At 39.8% G+C, this 15,918-nt stretch overlaps 1 protein-coding gene across 2 annotated transcripts in view; it reads left to right on the top strand.

The window, feature by feature from the left end:
* lpgat1 (lysophosphatidylglycerol acyltransferase 1) overlaps nucleotides 1-15,918 on the top strand; it is a 41,947-nt gene that overhangs the window by 16,891 nt on the left and 9,138 nt on the right. For both annotated transcript variants that reach the window (XM_044049159.1, XM_044049160.1), the window contains exons 5-6: nucleotides 2,629-2,908; nucleotides 7,621-7,747. In XM_044049159.1, the coding sequence (XP_043905094.1) occupies nucleotides 2,629-2,908; nucleotides 7,621-7,747 (407 nt within the window). The remainder of the gene's footprint in view (nucleotides 1-2,628; nucleotides 2,909-7,620; nucleotides 7,748-15,918) is intronic.

Raw genomic sequence — 15,918 nt, 5'->3', positions numbered from 1 at the left:
TTAAAATATCAAGTCACATCACAATGTCAATATCTGAAAAATGTTATATTTTCCCCAAATCATTCATCCCTAATATTTACTATTTCATAGATTCAAACAAAATGGAGCATGACCGCACGGAATTCTGTGCTGCATTTCTATTTATTTGTATAGAACATAGTTGAAAATATAAATTGCCGCATTTGTGTCCTTTCAAATTGCAGTTATATTTTAAAATGATTAACTGTTCAGCCCAGTTTTTTTTCAGTTAAGCAAATAAAAATTGAATCCGCTTTACAACAAGCCAACACAGTCTCCTGTTTGTGTCCACAGTGCAGGATGGTTTGTGTTTGTTTTTCTCCTGCAAAATCTGGAAAATCAAACATGACCGAAACCTCTTTTATTGCTGGATTTTTGTGAAGCACTGTTGCAAAAGACTTGCAATTCTCCACTGCAACACTTTCGTGTGTTATGAATATATTCAAAAATATAACACTACTAAAAATACCACAACTAAATACAGCGCAGACGTTCACTTTAATGATCAGTTTCAGCACAGGTAGAGTGGAAAAGTCCTGCGTTTCTTGCTTCGTGACATCAGTTTGATATTTACAGGCAGCTGCGAGCGAGCATTAGCAACCCAGTGGGGTCATTTGCCAAAGTCACAGCAGTCACATTCACTGCAGCAGGTGCACATTCAGTGTAACTATTGACGTCACGGTTTATGTGATTGTTGCTACGTTTTTAGAAACATATGGAAAAACCCCAAATTACAATTACACTGTATTTGCTCAGCCAGAAAGAACACATCCGTTCAAATATGTGAGGCTGTAGATGTTCGATGGGGCCTCATTTTTGGCACCACGACCAAATGCGTATATCATAACCTGATGTCAAATGACAGATGGTGTAAATGTGTTTGTCCACATTTGTTTTTTTTTTGCTGTCAGATGATGAATGAAAAAGCCCCACGCGCTCCCGTATTCTTGTCCCATCTCAACTTAATTGAGGTGCAGAAACGGGGTGGCAGGAGGGAATTATGTATTTTTTTTTCGGGGTCATGGAAATGCTTTGCTGTGGAATTTCACATCCACGACTGTGCCAACGGCGAGGTGCCATGTGTCTGCTAACAGCCAGGCAGACTGCAGTGGAAGGCCTGAGCAGGCTCGTTCATTTCTGCCATCTTCCTCTTTGTCTGACCCCCCTGTGGCATTTGTGCGTCTGCGTTCCTGACATCCTTCCCCAGAATACTTCACACATCCACTCAGCGCAGCGAGCGTCTCAGCTGCCAAAGCATCTGGTGTCCTCTGAATCTGGCAGATACGTCTCTATCATCTTTATGTAAAGAACAACAGAGCGCTCTGTGATGGCACTCGCTCAGTAACCCATAGTACTGTGCGTTTGGCCGTTTTCAACCTTTTTTAAAAAAAATTCTAAAAAACCTTGCAATTGGATGTGTCACTAAAAAATGTATAGAAAATATTACTGGCTGTATCATGAATCCGCTCAAATAATGTGAGTCACATCAGTTGCTATTGGCCCGTTCACATGGTTTTATTTTTAAAAATCCAAACTTCAGTTTTACACGTGACCACAAACATGAGTGGGGGCATAGATGCACATGTTTTGTTTTAGTTTTTAAGAAGAAGTTACACAGAAGTTGTATTATTGTCACCTGGTAAAAGAATGATAAGATACATGCTTGTAAGAGGAAATTATATTTATTTTTAGCTAACATGAAATGCTTTAACATAGAATACAGACTAGTTTTTAAGCTTGTAGGCTCAAATTTTCATCAGCTTTATTTATGACCACCCGCAGTCTCTGCATTATGCTTACTCCACTTGTTTATCTGTATTTTATGAATATTCCTGCTTCCGTATGACTAAAGCATGTGGGGAGCGCAGCTGTGGCAAAGCTGTGCACTCGTGAAATGGGTGGTCTGAGCTCAGACCTTCAGCTGTGGATAAACTTGACAGATCCATCTCCAGGTCCACAGACAGAACACATTCATTCATTTAAAAATAATAATATTAATTTGCAGGGTACATTTACTTTACTTGGCTCCCACAGTGAAGCCAGAGCAACTCTGTCAAGGTCATGGATATGTTTGAGTTTTGAGTATTCTGTGTATTAGTTCTTCACAGAGTTTTGGTTTTGGCAAATTTACTTAAAGTTTTATTACCTTTTGGTTGTGTTGTAAGCTGTGTTACTACACACATACGACATACATACAAATGAAAGGCACACGTGTGCTCACGTGATTCTCACAGAGCTCTGCTAATGCATTTTAAATGGCTTTCGATCAGGCCTATCTTAAAAAAAATCAATCGAGTTCCTTCTCGTCCTGTCTTTGCTAATACTCCTAATGTCATCAAGGCCGTAATTTTTTGCATCTGTTTGTGCCATTAATGGTTCTGTAGCAGCTAACTACTCATTTGTGTTAGTTTTTTTTTCTAATGTTTGGTTGCTAACAAACAAGACATTCTTGGAAGTTAATATATTTATCATAGACTTAAATTGTGTATTTATTTTATTATTAAATACAACTGTTGGAGATGACTGCACTTGTAGAAATAATGCATCTCCTACTATACATTTCTATGTATCTTGTTTTAATCTTCTTTTTTTGTTGGGTTGTTCCAACAGGGTAAAGCGCACAGAGACAAGCAGTTGGTCTATCTGAAGGATCACCTAGAAAAATACTACCACAGCCGCGACAGGAAGTGGATAGTGCTGTTCCCTGAAGGCGGCTTCCTGCGCAAACGGCGGGAAACCAGCCAGTTATTTGCCAAGAAGAATTCACTTCCGCACCTGACCCATGTCACGTTGCCTCGTCTTGGGGCCACACACATTATCCTGAAAACCCTGGCTGCCCAGCAGGAGAATGGCAGCGTGGCTATGGAGTCTCTGACCTCTAACCAGATAGGTAACCCATGCAAAAACAGACCACAGTTTTATCCTTTCTATTCTTTGAGGCTATAGATGGTTGGTGCTGACTGACAGTTAGGGCTGCAACGACTATTCGATTGTTACTCGATTACTAAACTGATCGAGTAATAATCGATTTGTCAAACTATTTTGATAATCAATTAATCGGTTTGAGTGTTTTTTTTAAGTATTAAAACAAGTTGTTGTATTTTTCCGCTGCTTAATTGTGAATATTTTATGGTTTCTTTTCCTCCATATTACAATTCGGAATATTATAGGTTTGTGGACAAAACAACACATTTGAGAAACATCATAATTTCCTGGTTTTCAACATTTACGGATCAAACAATAATCAACAGGTTAATCGATTATGAAAATAATCATTAGTTGCAGCCATTCTGACAATTACATATTACAAAGTACATATTATTAGTATATAAATGGTTTCGACTGGACATATAGTCGAGTTTGAGCAGAAAAATAATTATACTGTGCTGTACATATGCATCATTTGGGTCATTTAAGGTATGAAACTGAAAAACTAAAAGCAGTGGACTTTGTACTGCTCCTAAGTATGTGGAAAAATAAGAGAAACAAGTCGGGTCCAACTGAATGTTGTGTTTTTTAATGAAAACCAAGTGTGAATGTCTGTCCCATAAGATATCTATACGCAATATTTATTTTGTTACATTTATTCCATTATTTGTCCCTTTAATATTCAGAAAAATTAATTAAGTGTAAGAAGTGTATGATGGAGTAAAATTTATAAACAAGGGGGGCGAATATCTGACAATTGGACTGCATAATAACTAAACGGTAAAGTCAGTTGCTTTGTAAGAACTAAAATCAAAGAATAGATTGCATACCTTCTAAAAAAAAATAAACTAAATTGTAATAGTTTGTCAGTTATGAGCAATACTTTTTTATTTTAAATTAAGAACAAACTACTTGAATGCACACTGCTGCTGCTCGCTTAATATGGGGTGGAAAACTCAAAAAGCCATTAAAAAGGATGACAGTGATTGATTAGGCCTTGTATAATCAAATTAGTTAGCTAAACTTCCAGATAGTGTTTTTCTGGCCATCAAAAAGTATAGTTAGCTCTGTCTGAGGTCTGGTACTTTTTCCGTTTTCCTCCATTTTAGTTCAGTCCGTGAAGTCCTGTTGTGCTGTGGAAGAAAGTGCCTGGCCAAGGTTTTATGCTCACCGGAGGTGGATATCGCACGCTTCAATCATAAAGCATTAAATCATCACCTATGTGTCCCGCTGCCTCCTGGGAGTCATGTTTTTAAATGGCAGGTGACTGGTAGGAAAGATTGCCAGGAGAGGAAAGTGTGGTGTTGCCCTGACATGCCAGAAAATGCATCATGGTCCGTTAAACCCCAATGGTTATTTGCAATCTAATGTTACAATTTTGTTAAGCACACAAAATCCAGCTAGTGCAAATTTTAAGCATATGTTGCCATGTAATAGCTTGTTTTACCAAACAGGGCTAGTGTACTCTTAAAAAATTACTAGAAACTAGACTAATGCAAAATTCATGTGCAGGCTTTAACTTGGCAGAATTGCCAGATCATTTTGTAAACCTCCTCCTTGCAACCATCTTCAGCAAAAAAAAATAAGAAATAGCAGCACAACATTAAACCAGCCATAAACATACAGCTGTGCACACTGCACACTTGTGTTTACCCAGTGGACTCTCCTGGCTTTGCCTCAAAATCTATTTTAACAGTGAGTTAATAGTAATTTGGAGACGTTGTCCAGGGGATCTGAGGATGTGGACCTGAGACTCTAGCCGTCCTCCAGTTTGCTAACACAGCCCCGTGTTCACTGGCCTCAGCAGTAACGGCCAAGATGCTGTCTGTTTATCCATCTCCACGACTGTCAAACCAAAGAGTGTCTCTTAATTGGCCATTATGAAATGTAGATAAAGACGAGCACGGTGCAGTTCACGTTCTAAATGATGTGCTGTTTGTGCAGTTTTTCGGCTTGGTCTTAAACCTTCTCTTCCGCTGCGACAGCAAAGGCTATGTTCGTAACCTCTCAACGTTTATGGTTATTGGTGTGCACTGTAGTCCTGGTTCATATTCCAGTTTACAGTATGTCCCTGTGTCCTTTCATCTGTTCCAGCAACCCAGAAGAGGAATCTGGCCGTAGCGCTCGTCCTTCCTGTTATATCTCGCTAATGGCGTTAAAACCTAGGGCAAGACAAAATAAAAACACACACGCACACTCTTGAACATAGCCAGAGGAGTGTCACTCATTATCCTTTGTGTGTTGGTGTGTGTGCGCTTGGCTAGCTGATCAAAGACACACTACCTTCTCCCTTTGACCCTCCATGATGCTCTGCAGAGGTGCTCAGAGTTTGCTGACTCACTCAGAGACAAATGGGCCACTTGGAGGAAATGGGATTTGATATAAATGTGTGTAGTGCGGTGCATCTGCGCAATGTCGCAGACGCTCGGTACACTAGCGAGTACAGAAACAAAGCACATGGGTCACTGGTTACTGCCAGTGTAGTTCACCGCGCATAAAGGCTCAGTGTGCAGCTAAGACTGATAAGGTTTATACAGTCTGTTGTAAAATAGTTGGCGGGTAGGCTAAGTCCACAGCTGTGAGTCATAAAGGGCGTGAATGTGGCTCTATATGACACACAGGTAAAAATGTTTGATCACAGGAAGATTGGATGAAAGGTTGTAAAGGTATGAGCACTTGTAATCGAAATGTGAAATTACTAATCAACCCGTTGCTGTAGTGTAAAACATTTTTAGGTTTAATGTGTGCTTTTAAAAAAGGAAATAAGTGGTCACACCATACGTGTTTTTTTTAGATATTCAGATCAAATACAGAACTTGTTTTAAGTCTTTAAGTCAGAAGCAGTCTTGCCAACTCACTGTCAGAACTAACAAAGGGAAAGGACACAGGATTCTGCGCATCACTTTCTAATATCTGACAAATCAAATTATCAAAAATTGCATTACAGTCCATATAGCCGTAAAACAATAGCACTCACTGATTTGTAGCTGAGCCATCAGTGGCTTAATAAACTGAGATATTATCTATCGCAGTATAATAAACAACATGAATACATTTATAATGGTAGACAAAGTTATATTTTTATGACTTATGCTCCACTATTTCCAAGCATCAAGGTGTATGTAGCCAGCGGGCAGCATTGATTGTGTATGACACCATTTGTATAGAGGAACTGGAGCTGACAAGATGTCATCTTTGATCTAATATTGATCTTACACCTGTCTGTTGCCTCATTTCTTATTAAGTTTCTGCCATTCTCTTTGCCCCCCCCCGCTTATTATTGTATGTTGAGGGTATGAAAGAGGGTTAATGTATGTCCAGTGAGCATGGTTTCCTGTTTTACTGCTGTTTTCCACAGCTGAGTGTAATTTAAACGGACTGACTCGCTGTAAAACTTCACTTAGTCACGTAGGCCTGGCATGTGGACTCTGCATCAAGAAGCCATTGTGCTAACGGGGGTGACGTGCTTGCTAAAAAGTAATAGCAGACTAAGTGGTCTGTGACATTTGTCAAGCAGTCAAAAAAGCATGCGCCGCTTTACATTAGCCTCACCTCTCTCTGGTTTGCCGACACTGACTGATTGTGCTCCTCTTTTCTCTCTTTTGTACAGTCTCACGTTTAAAGCAACACTCTTTAAAACATTTATTGTAAAACCTTTTTAAGGTTGTAGTTCGTTTCATCTCTGTGCTGCTTGGAAATGAACGTTACCCACTTGAGCCTGTCACAACTGATCAGGATTCCATAAGTCAGCGGGGCATCAGGCTCGGATCAAGTTTGGACAAAAATCAGTCAGATTCATTTCAGCTTCGGTTCATACACTGATTGGATTTGGACGGAAAACAATGCAATCTGTGCTGCACTCTACGTTGAACTTCCTGCTAAATGCAGGAACAACGCTTTTAGCTTCTGCTAAAAGTGATGAAATGGGCCTATTTATCACTGTTGTGGTGAGGGATCGCCTTATATACGGTGACTTATGGTGGAAACTCAATACATCACAGTGTAACAAACACAATTCATGTTGTAGGCCACTTCAGTCCAGTGTGATTAATAGCCTCTTCTCATTTATTTTCTTTTATTTATGCACAGGTGTGGGCAGAGCTGACCCCACACTCTGTATGTAATAACTTGTACACATGCACCCTGTGGCTGTGGCTGAGTTTATTACATGTGTAGCAATCCCTCTTCCACCTGTCATGTCTTGCCTTCTTGTTATACACTTTAATCACCCTTTTTTCATTCTTTCTGTTCTCTTATCCACCCATTGTTTGCAGACTATATTTGTTTTTAGTCATTTGTTGGTTAATCAACAGTGTTTAAGATGTAAATGTCTGTTTTACTGTGAGCTGGCAGCCAAATTGACTTGGGACTTCAGCTGGTGTTCCACCAGTCAGTTTGGCTTGTAACCAGGCTTCATTTGGCTACACTGGTATAGAAATCTCCAAGGACACTGAGTAGTTACACTGTACTAATGATGGAGGAGCCGGCTAACGGCAATCGGCTGCAGTTCTGCTGTACGCCAATATTGACCTCCGAGTCTTTCAGGAAGACTTGCCACTGGCGATTTTTCAACCACTGATACCTCAAATACTAGTGGAAGTTGGGGTATGTTTTAGTTATTTATCACTGTGTGTCCTCTTAGCTCAAATTCTGCCTTTGTTTCTTCCATGACAGGTAACAAACGCACATGCCTGCAGTGGGTAATAGACGTGACCATAGCATATCCTAAAGCAAGACCTATGGACATCCAGACCTGGATCTTTGGCTACAGGCCTCCTACAGTCACACATGTACATTACAGGTAGGAATGTTTGTCATTACATTCACATCTGAGGTTTGTTCACAGTGTCTGAAATTGTAATTTGTCATTCACATAAGTAAAGCTGGATCATAAGTTTTAAGTCATGATTGAAAGATAGTCATACTTTTCTAGCCTTGCCCTTGTCTGTCTTCTCAACAAAAGTATTCATCCTCCACAACTAGACTCATATTACCACGGAGTCACATCGCCCATCTGTAATGGAGTTATAAGTCACTTGTGTTTGGTACTTTGAGACTTGATATTGTTCATGTGACTCACTTATAATGTGAGGTCACTGCAGCCAATTCTACCATGCTGAAACCTGAAAATTCAGGTCTTTTGTCAAAGAATTTAAATATATTGTAGGGTCTGGGTTGTTCATTGGATAAAACAAGATCATTTGAAGACTTTTGATTGATTTGGGAAAATGATCTACTACAAACATTTGCTTAACATATTCATTTATTTATTCATATATATATATATATATATATATATATATATATATATATATATATATATATATATATATATAAATATATATATATATATATATATATATATATAAATGTTTTCCTGCTGTTTAAATGCTTGACTGTTAACTGTTCTAGTTGATATCACAACCTAAACTTGTTTTTAAAGGAAATGTCGACATGGAAGTATGGTGTCAGGACATCACTTACGCATACAACAAGAAAAAGGGAAGTGCAGGAGAGGATAGAGACACATTTGAATTAGAATTTCTTATATTTGCACACGTAGCTAGTGATTTCTTTTTAACCCATCCCTGTTACACACCAACAGTGAACACACAAACTGAGTGTATGAGCAGTGGGGGTTGGGTACTTGCTCAGGGGCACCCCAACCCTTGACCAGCTGAACTAAAGCCACTGAAAGGCAAAGGTCTCCACTCCTCAACAGAGGTGACTACTGTCTAAAAGCTGAGAAGTGATCAGCATTTACAAAGCTGCATTATTCACAATCAGTGTCTTACATTAGGATATAAGAATATCACCCTGCTAGTATGCAAAGCAAAGGCGTTGTGCTTCCATGTTGTTCTGCTCCCTGTGTGATCCAGGTTCCCCTCTGCTTATAATTTATCAACTTGAAGATATGATGAAGGTGGGCCAGTTATTAGATTTTCTGTGGTTCCCTGTGCATTGTCTCAACAGGGTAGAGCATTAGGGTTGTATTCAAGTTCAAGCAGAAGTCGTTGGGTAGAAGTCGCCTTGACCCTTAATGTTCCCCTCGAACCCCACAACTACTTCCCAGTTGGTGTGCACGTGTCCGTGTACTGGGTTGGGGAGGGCAAAGTAAAAGGTGATTGATGAACCCTGGCTTGCCCACCTCTCTTTCTCTCTGGAGGCTTCTCCGCCCGCTTGGACTAAAGCTCAAGACTCATTAAGTCTGTAATTAGGCGAGCAGAGGAGTCAGTAGTCCCACCCCACTTCTGGGACTCTCTAATCAGCCATCGACTCTGCATCCTGGCGACATGCAGGGGAGACACCCAGCCAAGCTTAAGGCACAGCTGTTCCTTTTGTCCCAACTGTGCAGACAATGCCGATCATGGACGAGTAAGGCCTCTGCTGATGCAGGTGAAGAGTCATCCAAAGGATTAGACTGCCTGCTCATCAAGGGAACACTGGAGGAAGCAATACTATGCTGATAGAAGAGGTGGTTAGACTAGTGAACCGTCCAATCGCACCGTTTCTCCTGTTTTGGTCGAGGACACTTTTTGTTCTAGTGAGTGCGTTCTTCCCACACCAGCCTTCCTACAAATACGCTCACCCACCACTTTATTAGGTACAAAGGACACCTAACAAAGTGACTTGGTTCAATGTGTTGTGCATCTGCAAAACTTTGTTATAACAATTAGTTATTTGAGTTACTGTTGTGAGTTACTTTTGCCTTACAAAACTATGTAATCCCTAATGATAGATGCACCTGAAAATCCCTGTAAATCATCACAGTCTTAAATACTTGGGCTTCAACAACCAGTCTCTTAAAGATAGTCCTTTATTTGTCCCACAGTGAGGAAATCACCTCTCTTCGCCAGTCTGATGCTCAATTTGAACTTTATGGGGTTGTCCCTGATATTGGCTGATCAGAGATTTGTGTTAACAAGCAGTTGAACAGTTATAACTTATAAAGTGGCTGCTGGGTGTAATCAAAAGACATTATAAAAAAGGTGAACAAGCATGAACAAAATCAGTCGGTATTGTCACACAGGTTCAGCTAAGCATTCATCATTTACATCATCAATAATAGCAGTGAAGCCGGCAAACATAAATCAGACCTTTTTGAGCAGAAATTAATTAACTAGGCCTAAAAAAACTAATAAAAATCATGACATTAATTGTTATCAACCATTCAGTGTAAGGGCTATGACAGCAAATTGAGTGTCATCTGTCGACTTTTATTGACAATTTGCATCTGCAGTGAAGGCCTTTGCAAAGTTGGAGCTTTTTGTCGGGTAAAAGATGAAATAGATGGACAGAAAGCTTTATTTGTCATTGTGTACTGTTCAACCCTGTTCAGACTGCTCAGCTTAGTAATTCATTGATTTCACAGTGGTGTCTCTTCATTTTAGCATCCACCACCTTGACCCACAAGCAGGAGAATAGCAAAAGGAATTTACTCACTAGCTTAGAATAAAAATTATGTATTTTTTATTTTTTTTTAATTATTGAGAAGCTTCTGATTTTATTTAAAAATATAGACTCCTGACCTAGTTGTTGCCTCCCTCGCACTCACAGGCTCTGAACATAGGTGTTAGAAACCTGGTCATGGGCTGCGGACTCTGTGGTCTGATGTAACAGGAAGTCATTGCCGTCATCTTGGTGTTTTGGAGGCTTAAACACAACCGACCGACCTCTATAGTTGACAAACATCGTCTTCCCCCGTGCTCACATTTTACAAGACGGTGTAGATAATATTGTGCCTCAGCCTGACTTTTCAAAACAGTCCGCTGCTGAGTATTGAGTAATATTCTAGATGAATCCACATTGAGCTTGCTGCAATATATATATTTTTTTCCTTTTAATCCCCCTACCTTTCCTCTTTCTGTCCTCACCCCTTGGCTTCACCCTCCCCCGCTGTCTCCTGCCCTCACTCCACATAATCTCAGCCTCCCAGGCTGTGGCATCATAAGCCCTCTGTGAATGGCAGATGGGAGAGCTAGGTGGGTGTACAGAGGACAGGCGAGGGTTAGTTCAGTGGTGGGTGTTAAATACGTTGAAATCCTTTTTTTTCCTTTTTCTTTTATAATGCACATTCTTCTCACTGTTTCTGCTGCTGTGTGCGTTTCTGCTGTTTTGAAAATATCTGAAAGGTGACGTGATAAATGGTCTCACAGTCTGCCTGGTCATCACGTGCATGCTCGCTCACCTGTTTTTGTTTTGTTTTTTTCCCCTTCCCTTCCTAGACACAAAATTGTTGAGCTTGCAGATGCACACAGTCCTTTTCTTGCGATATCCGAGGCATTTTCTTTTTGTTTAAAAAGTTGCTTTAAGTATGTACATCAGATGCTACATTTCTTACCTTCCTTTTTTTTCTCCTGTAACCAATTTGCATTTATTGAGGTTCCTTCAACATCTCACCCCAGGATCAATATCACACACATTGGTGTTTTACCAGTGAGTGTAATGTGTGCTTTGGTAATTAGAGGTTGGTGTTTGGGGATAATGAAAGTGTAGAAAGATTTTTTTATTCCAAAGCTAAGGATCTTCACAGTACAGTTACAGTCAACCCCAGGAAGGCATGGGATGATATAAACATTTCCCATCACAAGTATACTTACCAAAATAATTGCAATTTGATATTATTGCAGTGACTGAAAAAAGTTCAACAGGTGTAACGTAAATAGCAACTATTTTGATAATCCATTAATCAGTTTGAGTGTTTTCTTTTCATTTTTCAGCTTCTTACATGTGAATACTTTCTGGTTTCTTTGCTCCACATAACAAAGAAATCATTAAGACTGAATCGTTTTGGTTTATGAACAAAGCAAGACATTTGATATACATCATAATTTCCAGGTTTGAAAAACACTGGAGAGATGGTTATCACAATTATAGAAATTCACCACAATTTACTTATTTTAAGCGCGTTTTATCACGATGTGCAACAATATGGTATACTGTGTTCAGATTGTCACTTTCAGTATAATAATGCAGCCTTGTAAATGTCCTACATTACAAATACATGTCTCGTGTTTGGATAAAATTCTGTTGACTCTGACTCTATTTGGATAGCAGCTTTCATACAGGTTTGTGCAATTCAAAGGGCTTAACAGGTGAAAGAATGGCTGATATTTAAGCAACACAAGTACACAGAGAAGTTTCAGTCGAATGCACATGGAAATAAATAATTGATTAAACTACAAAGAATTAGTAAAGCCGTAAAATAAATAATGATGCGCAAAAACGCAATATGGTAAGAAGGAGCAAAACGTTGAAAATGTGAATACAATAAAAATGATTTAACAATTCTAGTTACTGAGTCTAATCAAACGCTACACTCGCGAGTGCCGTCTTTACCACTTAATAAGCCCAGTCTCATTAAATCATTTGTCTAGTTGATTTGCAGTGAACTGAGAATATTTTAATGAGTTTTTAATTTATACTAACTTGTGTAAAAAAATATTCAGCATCTGTGTCTGCAACAACAAATAATATTTAGCATATCATTTTTGGCAGACTTATTATGAATAGTTTAGTGAAAAGATTGATTCATAATTCTACTTCATTGTGGGGATGCACTCGCCTGATATGCTGGGTGGATTTCAGGCCCGATTCTGACTTTTAATCATGGTGAGTGTCAGCTGTGACTGATCCATATTAAATACTGGATCAGTATTTAGATACTGCTTCTGTGTCAGTGTTTATGTTTCTCTACATTGATTTCTGGCTCTTTTAGCATTGCAGAAAACTCTGCTCTAGAAATTAGTTAAACACATGTTTAATGGGGAATGGAACTTTCAGGTGTAAAAGTGAAGTAATAGTTTAATTGACTTTAAATATGAATACAGGACGCGACGTCAGTTCAAACCATGTGAACTATTACAGTTTTTTTTCCCCCTCGCCACATATGACCCCTGAACTGATGGTGATAACAGGTCGATGCTCCCATGCCAGACTGCTAAACTGCTCTAACTACAATAGCAGCTCTGTCCGGGGCATAAGGTCACAGTGACAAGGTGAAAGTGAGCTTCTGTGGAGATAAACAGGACCTGGTAATGTTTGCTCAGTACTTAACTTCAGCCAAAATAGTCTTCTTGACTGAATTAAATGATTCATTTTTGACCTAACATTTTAGGTCTGAAAGAGAATACTACTTAAAAGGACTCAGACAGACATGGTCGCTAACAGCTTGTAGCGCTGCTAACACAAATTATGTGCCTATTTTTACTTATTTAAGTGCCTCTTTTGCTGGAACTCTGTACATGATTTTATCATGTTGATTACTCACCAAAACATGCGCTATTAGGACCCCCATGTAATGACTCTCGAACTGAAATGGTTGTTGACAGATGAAGTTTGTTTTCAAGTTGGGTGTTGCACACATAGGCTCTCAGATCCGGCAGTGGTCTGCTCTTTGTAAACCAACTTCATCGCCATCAGTGCTCCAGCCAAACCTACAGAAAAAACAATTGTAATTGTTTTGGTTGAGTGAGAGTTAGAACCTCAAGACACAAATGCTGTTTCTCCTCTTCGCACATTAACAGTGGCTGAGAACATTCTCTCTCTTTCTCCTCTTGAGTAATTGTCCTGCTCCTACACTCCCGCCTTTGGCTGATTATGTAGCTGAGACGTCTTCCCTGGATGCAGAAACACACACAAAACTCCAACATTTTATTTAAAATTCCTGAAGATGAGAAAATGAAGTACAGAAGAACAGACTCTGCAGTCACAGGAACATTTGTCAAACACAGAACACTGACACACAGTGGTGTTCTCCTGCTTTGGTCCCTACTAAAGTTTGTGTTACCTCTTTAGGACCTTTTCTGGCATAAACACTGACCTTGTCAGGAGAGTGCCAACACATAAGTGTAACACATTTTCCTGTGGGGTGGGGTTTAAAGAGTTTTTATGTTGATTAAGCTTTCTTAAACTAGAATGTGGGGATTATCTGCAAAAAAAAAAGCAGTACTCAAAAGTAATCTGAATAGTACCGGGATACTTGATGTGATGGCGTTCATTGCTTCCATCAGTCATTTCTAATTTTAAACAAACTAAATTCTTTGATCAGCACACCCTCACCAGTTATACTGAGCGATAATCCGACAGCTCATTACCAGAGAAATGTGATAACTAGCTCGGGTATGTTATTTAATATCTTGGCCATGAAAATGTGTGCAGCTATTTTTACTGACGTAAGAGTATCTGCAGTTACAGTAAGTTGGTGACTCGGCATGTGTAATTATAGTATAAAAAAACCTTAACAAAATAGTTAATGGAAAAAAAAAAGTGTCTTCAGTCAAAGCTAGAGTCCTTTTTAGTCGTCTTGTGAATCCACATGTTTGGGGATTTCTCAACTTTTCCCCCTCTGACTGAGCCATTTTTACATTTGTTTGAGGTTCTGTCAAGTCCATTGTTTTGCACCAAACCCTTTCCTGGAACACAGATGGCTTTGAGTCAGAGAGGAAGCTGATGAAAAACCAAATGGGTCTATTAACGAGTGGACTCCTAATCATTCTTCATCTTCCCTCCGACTGCAGATAAGCACTTCTTGTCATTCTGCGAGAAAGAGCGAGCCCCTAAGAGTTATGGTGGGGTGTGTGGTTTACTTAGGAATCCCCGTTCACTATAAAAATGAAATTATAGAAGGAAATCTCCATTATTGATCCAGTGCAGCTCTAAGAAAGCAGAGATGTATACAGATGTGCAAAAGTCATTATACTTGCTGTTTCAGCGATGCTATAATGACCATACACTAGAATTATCTCTCAGTCACTTTATTGGAACACATCCAGAAGATAGAAAGCTTCTTCAGGTTGAAGTGTCAAGTATTTAGCACGACCCTGGCTCTCTTAAGCCTGGAATGGAACCACAATTAATGCTATTGGTAAACCTGTGTTTGTCCTATTGTTTCATCCATCTATCCATCCATCCATCTTCTACCGCTTTATCCTGTCATAGGGCGATGGGCGGGTTACACCCTGGATAGTTTGCCCGTCCATCACAGGGACACATATAGAGACAAACAACCATCCTCTCTCACACTCACACCTACAGTCAATTTAGAGCGTCCAATTTACCTAATTCCCATATTGGATGTTTTTGGACTGTGGGAGGAAACTGGAGAATCCGGAGAAAACACATTTGCACACACAAGGAGAACATGCAAACTCATTACATTACATTACATGTAATTTAGCAGACGCTTTTATCCAAAACAACTTACAAGGGAATTGAGTACAACCTGCCAGGGGTGGAGTTAAACTTGCGATCATGAAGTCTTTGCACACAGGGTCTTAACCACAGGCGGCCTTAACTACTGAGCCACTCCACCCCGTGCACTCCATGCAGAAAGGCCCTTGTTCCGACCAGGTCTTGCAAAAGCAAGAGTGCTCCTACTGTTTCATGCTGACAAATATCTGCTGCGACAAAGGCTCGAGCATGACATACATACAAGACCGACTTTCAGTCACCTCATTCCAGTCCAAATTCCAGTGATCACAGAAAGACCAAAAAGCTGGTGGTGCCCTATGACTTTATGCACCGACTGTATATTTTTAACATTCTCATTCTTGATTTTATTGCGCAATCTGTGACTCTGGAGGAAAATGGGGAGAAAGTTTTGGATTTGAAGTTTCATCCCGGAATCTCCTCAAGGAGCAGGACCTTTTTGCTTCTATTTGCTCCCAGGGCACCTCTTTGTTTTTCAAGATTTCACAGTCAGAGAGATTTAGGTCTTCATAGACTCCCCAGACAGTGACTGGCTGCCTTCCAAAGAGGCTTGTCGAGTGGACAGACTTTTCCAGCCATAGTCCAAATTTAATTAGGCTCTCCGTTTGAGGGGAAAACGGTACGTCAAGAATAAGGGGCTGCTCGGGAGCTAAATGGTCCAAACAAGTAAGCGGTAGTAAGGGGCATCTGATTAGCACTCTTTGTAATATCCCTAATTTGACTTTTTCTAATGTATAGCCACACGCGTAGCAATTATCATCC

This window comes from Solea senegalensis, linkage group LG17, assembly GCF_019176455.1.
Source record: "Solea senegalensis isolate Sse05_10M linkage group LG17, IFAPA_SoseM_1, whole genome shotgun sequence".
In the NCBI taxonomy this organism is placed as follows: Eukaryota; Metazoa; Chordata; class Actinopteri; order Pleuronectiformes; family Soleidae; genus Solea; species Solea senegalensis.
Note: the sequence above shows the minus strand (reverse complement) of the source record. Positions and strands in the feature narration are given on the sequence as shown.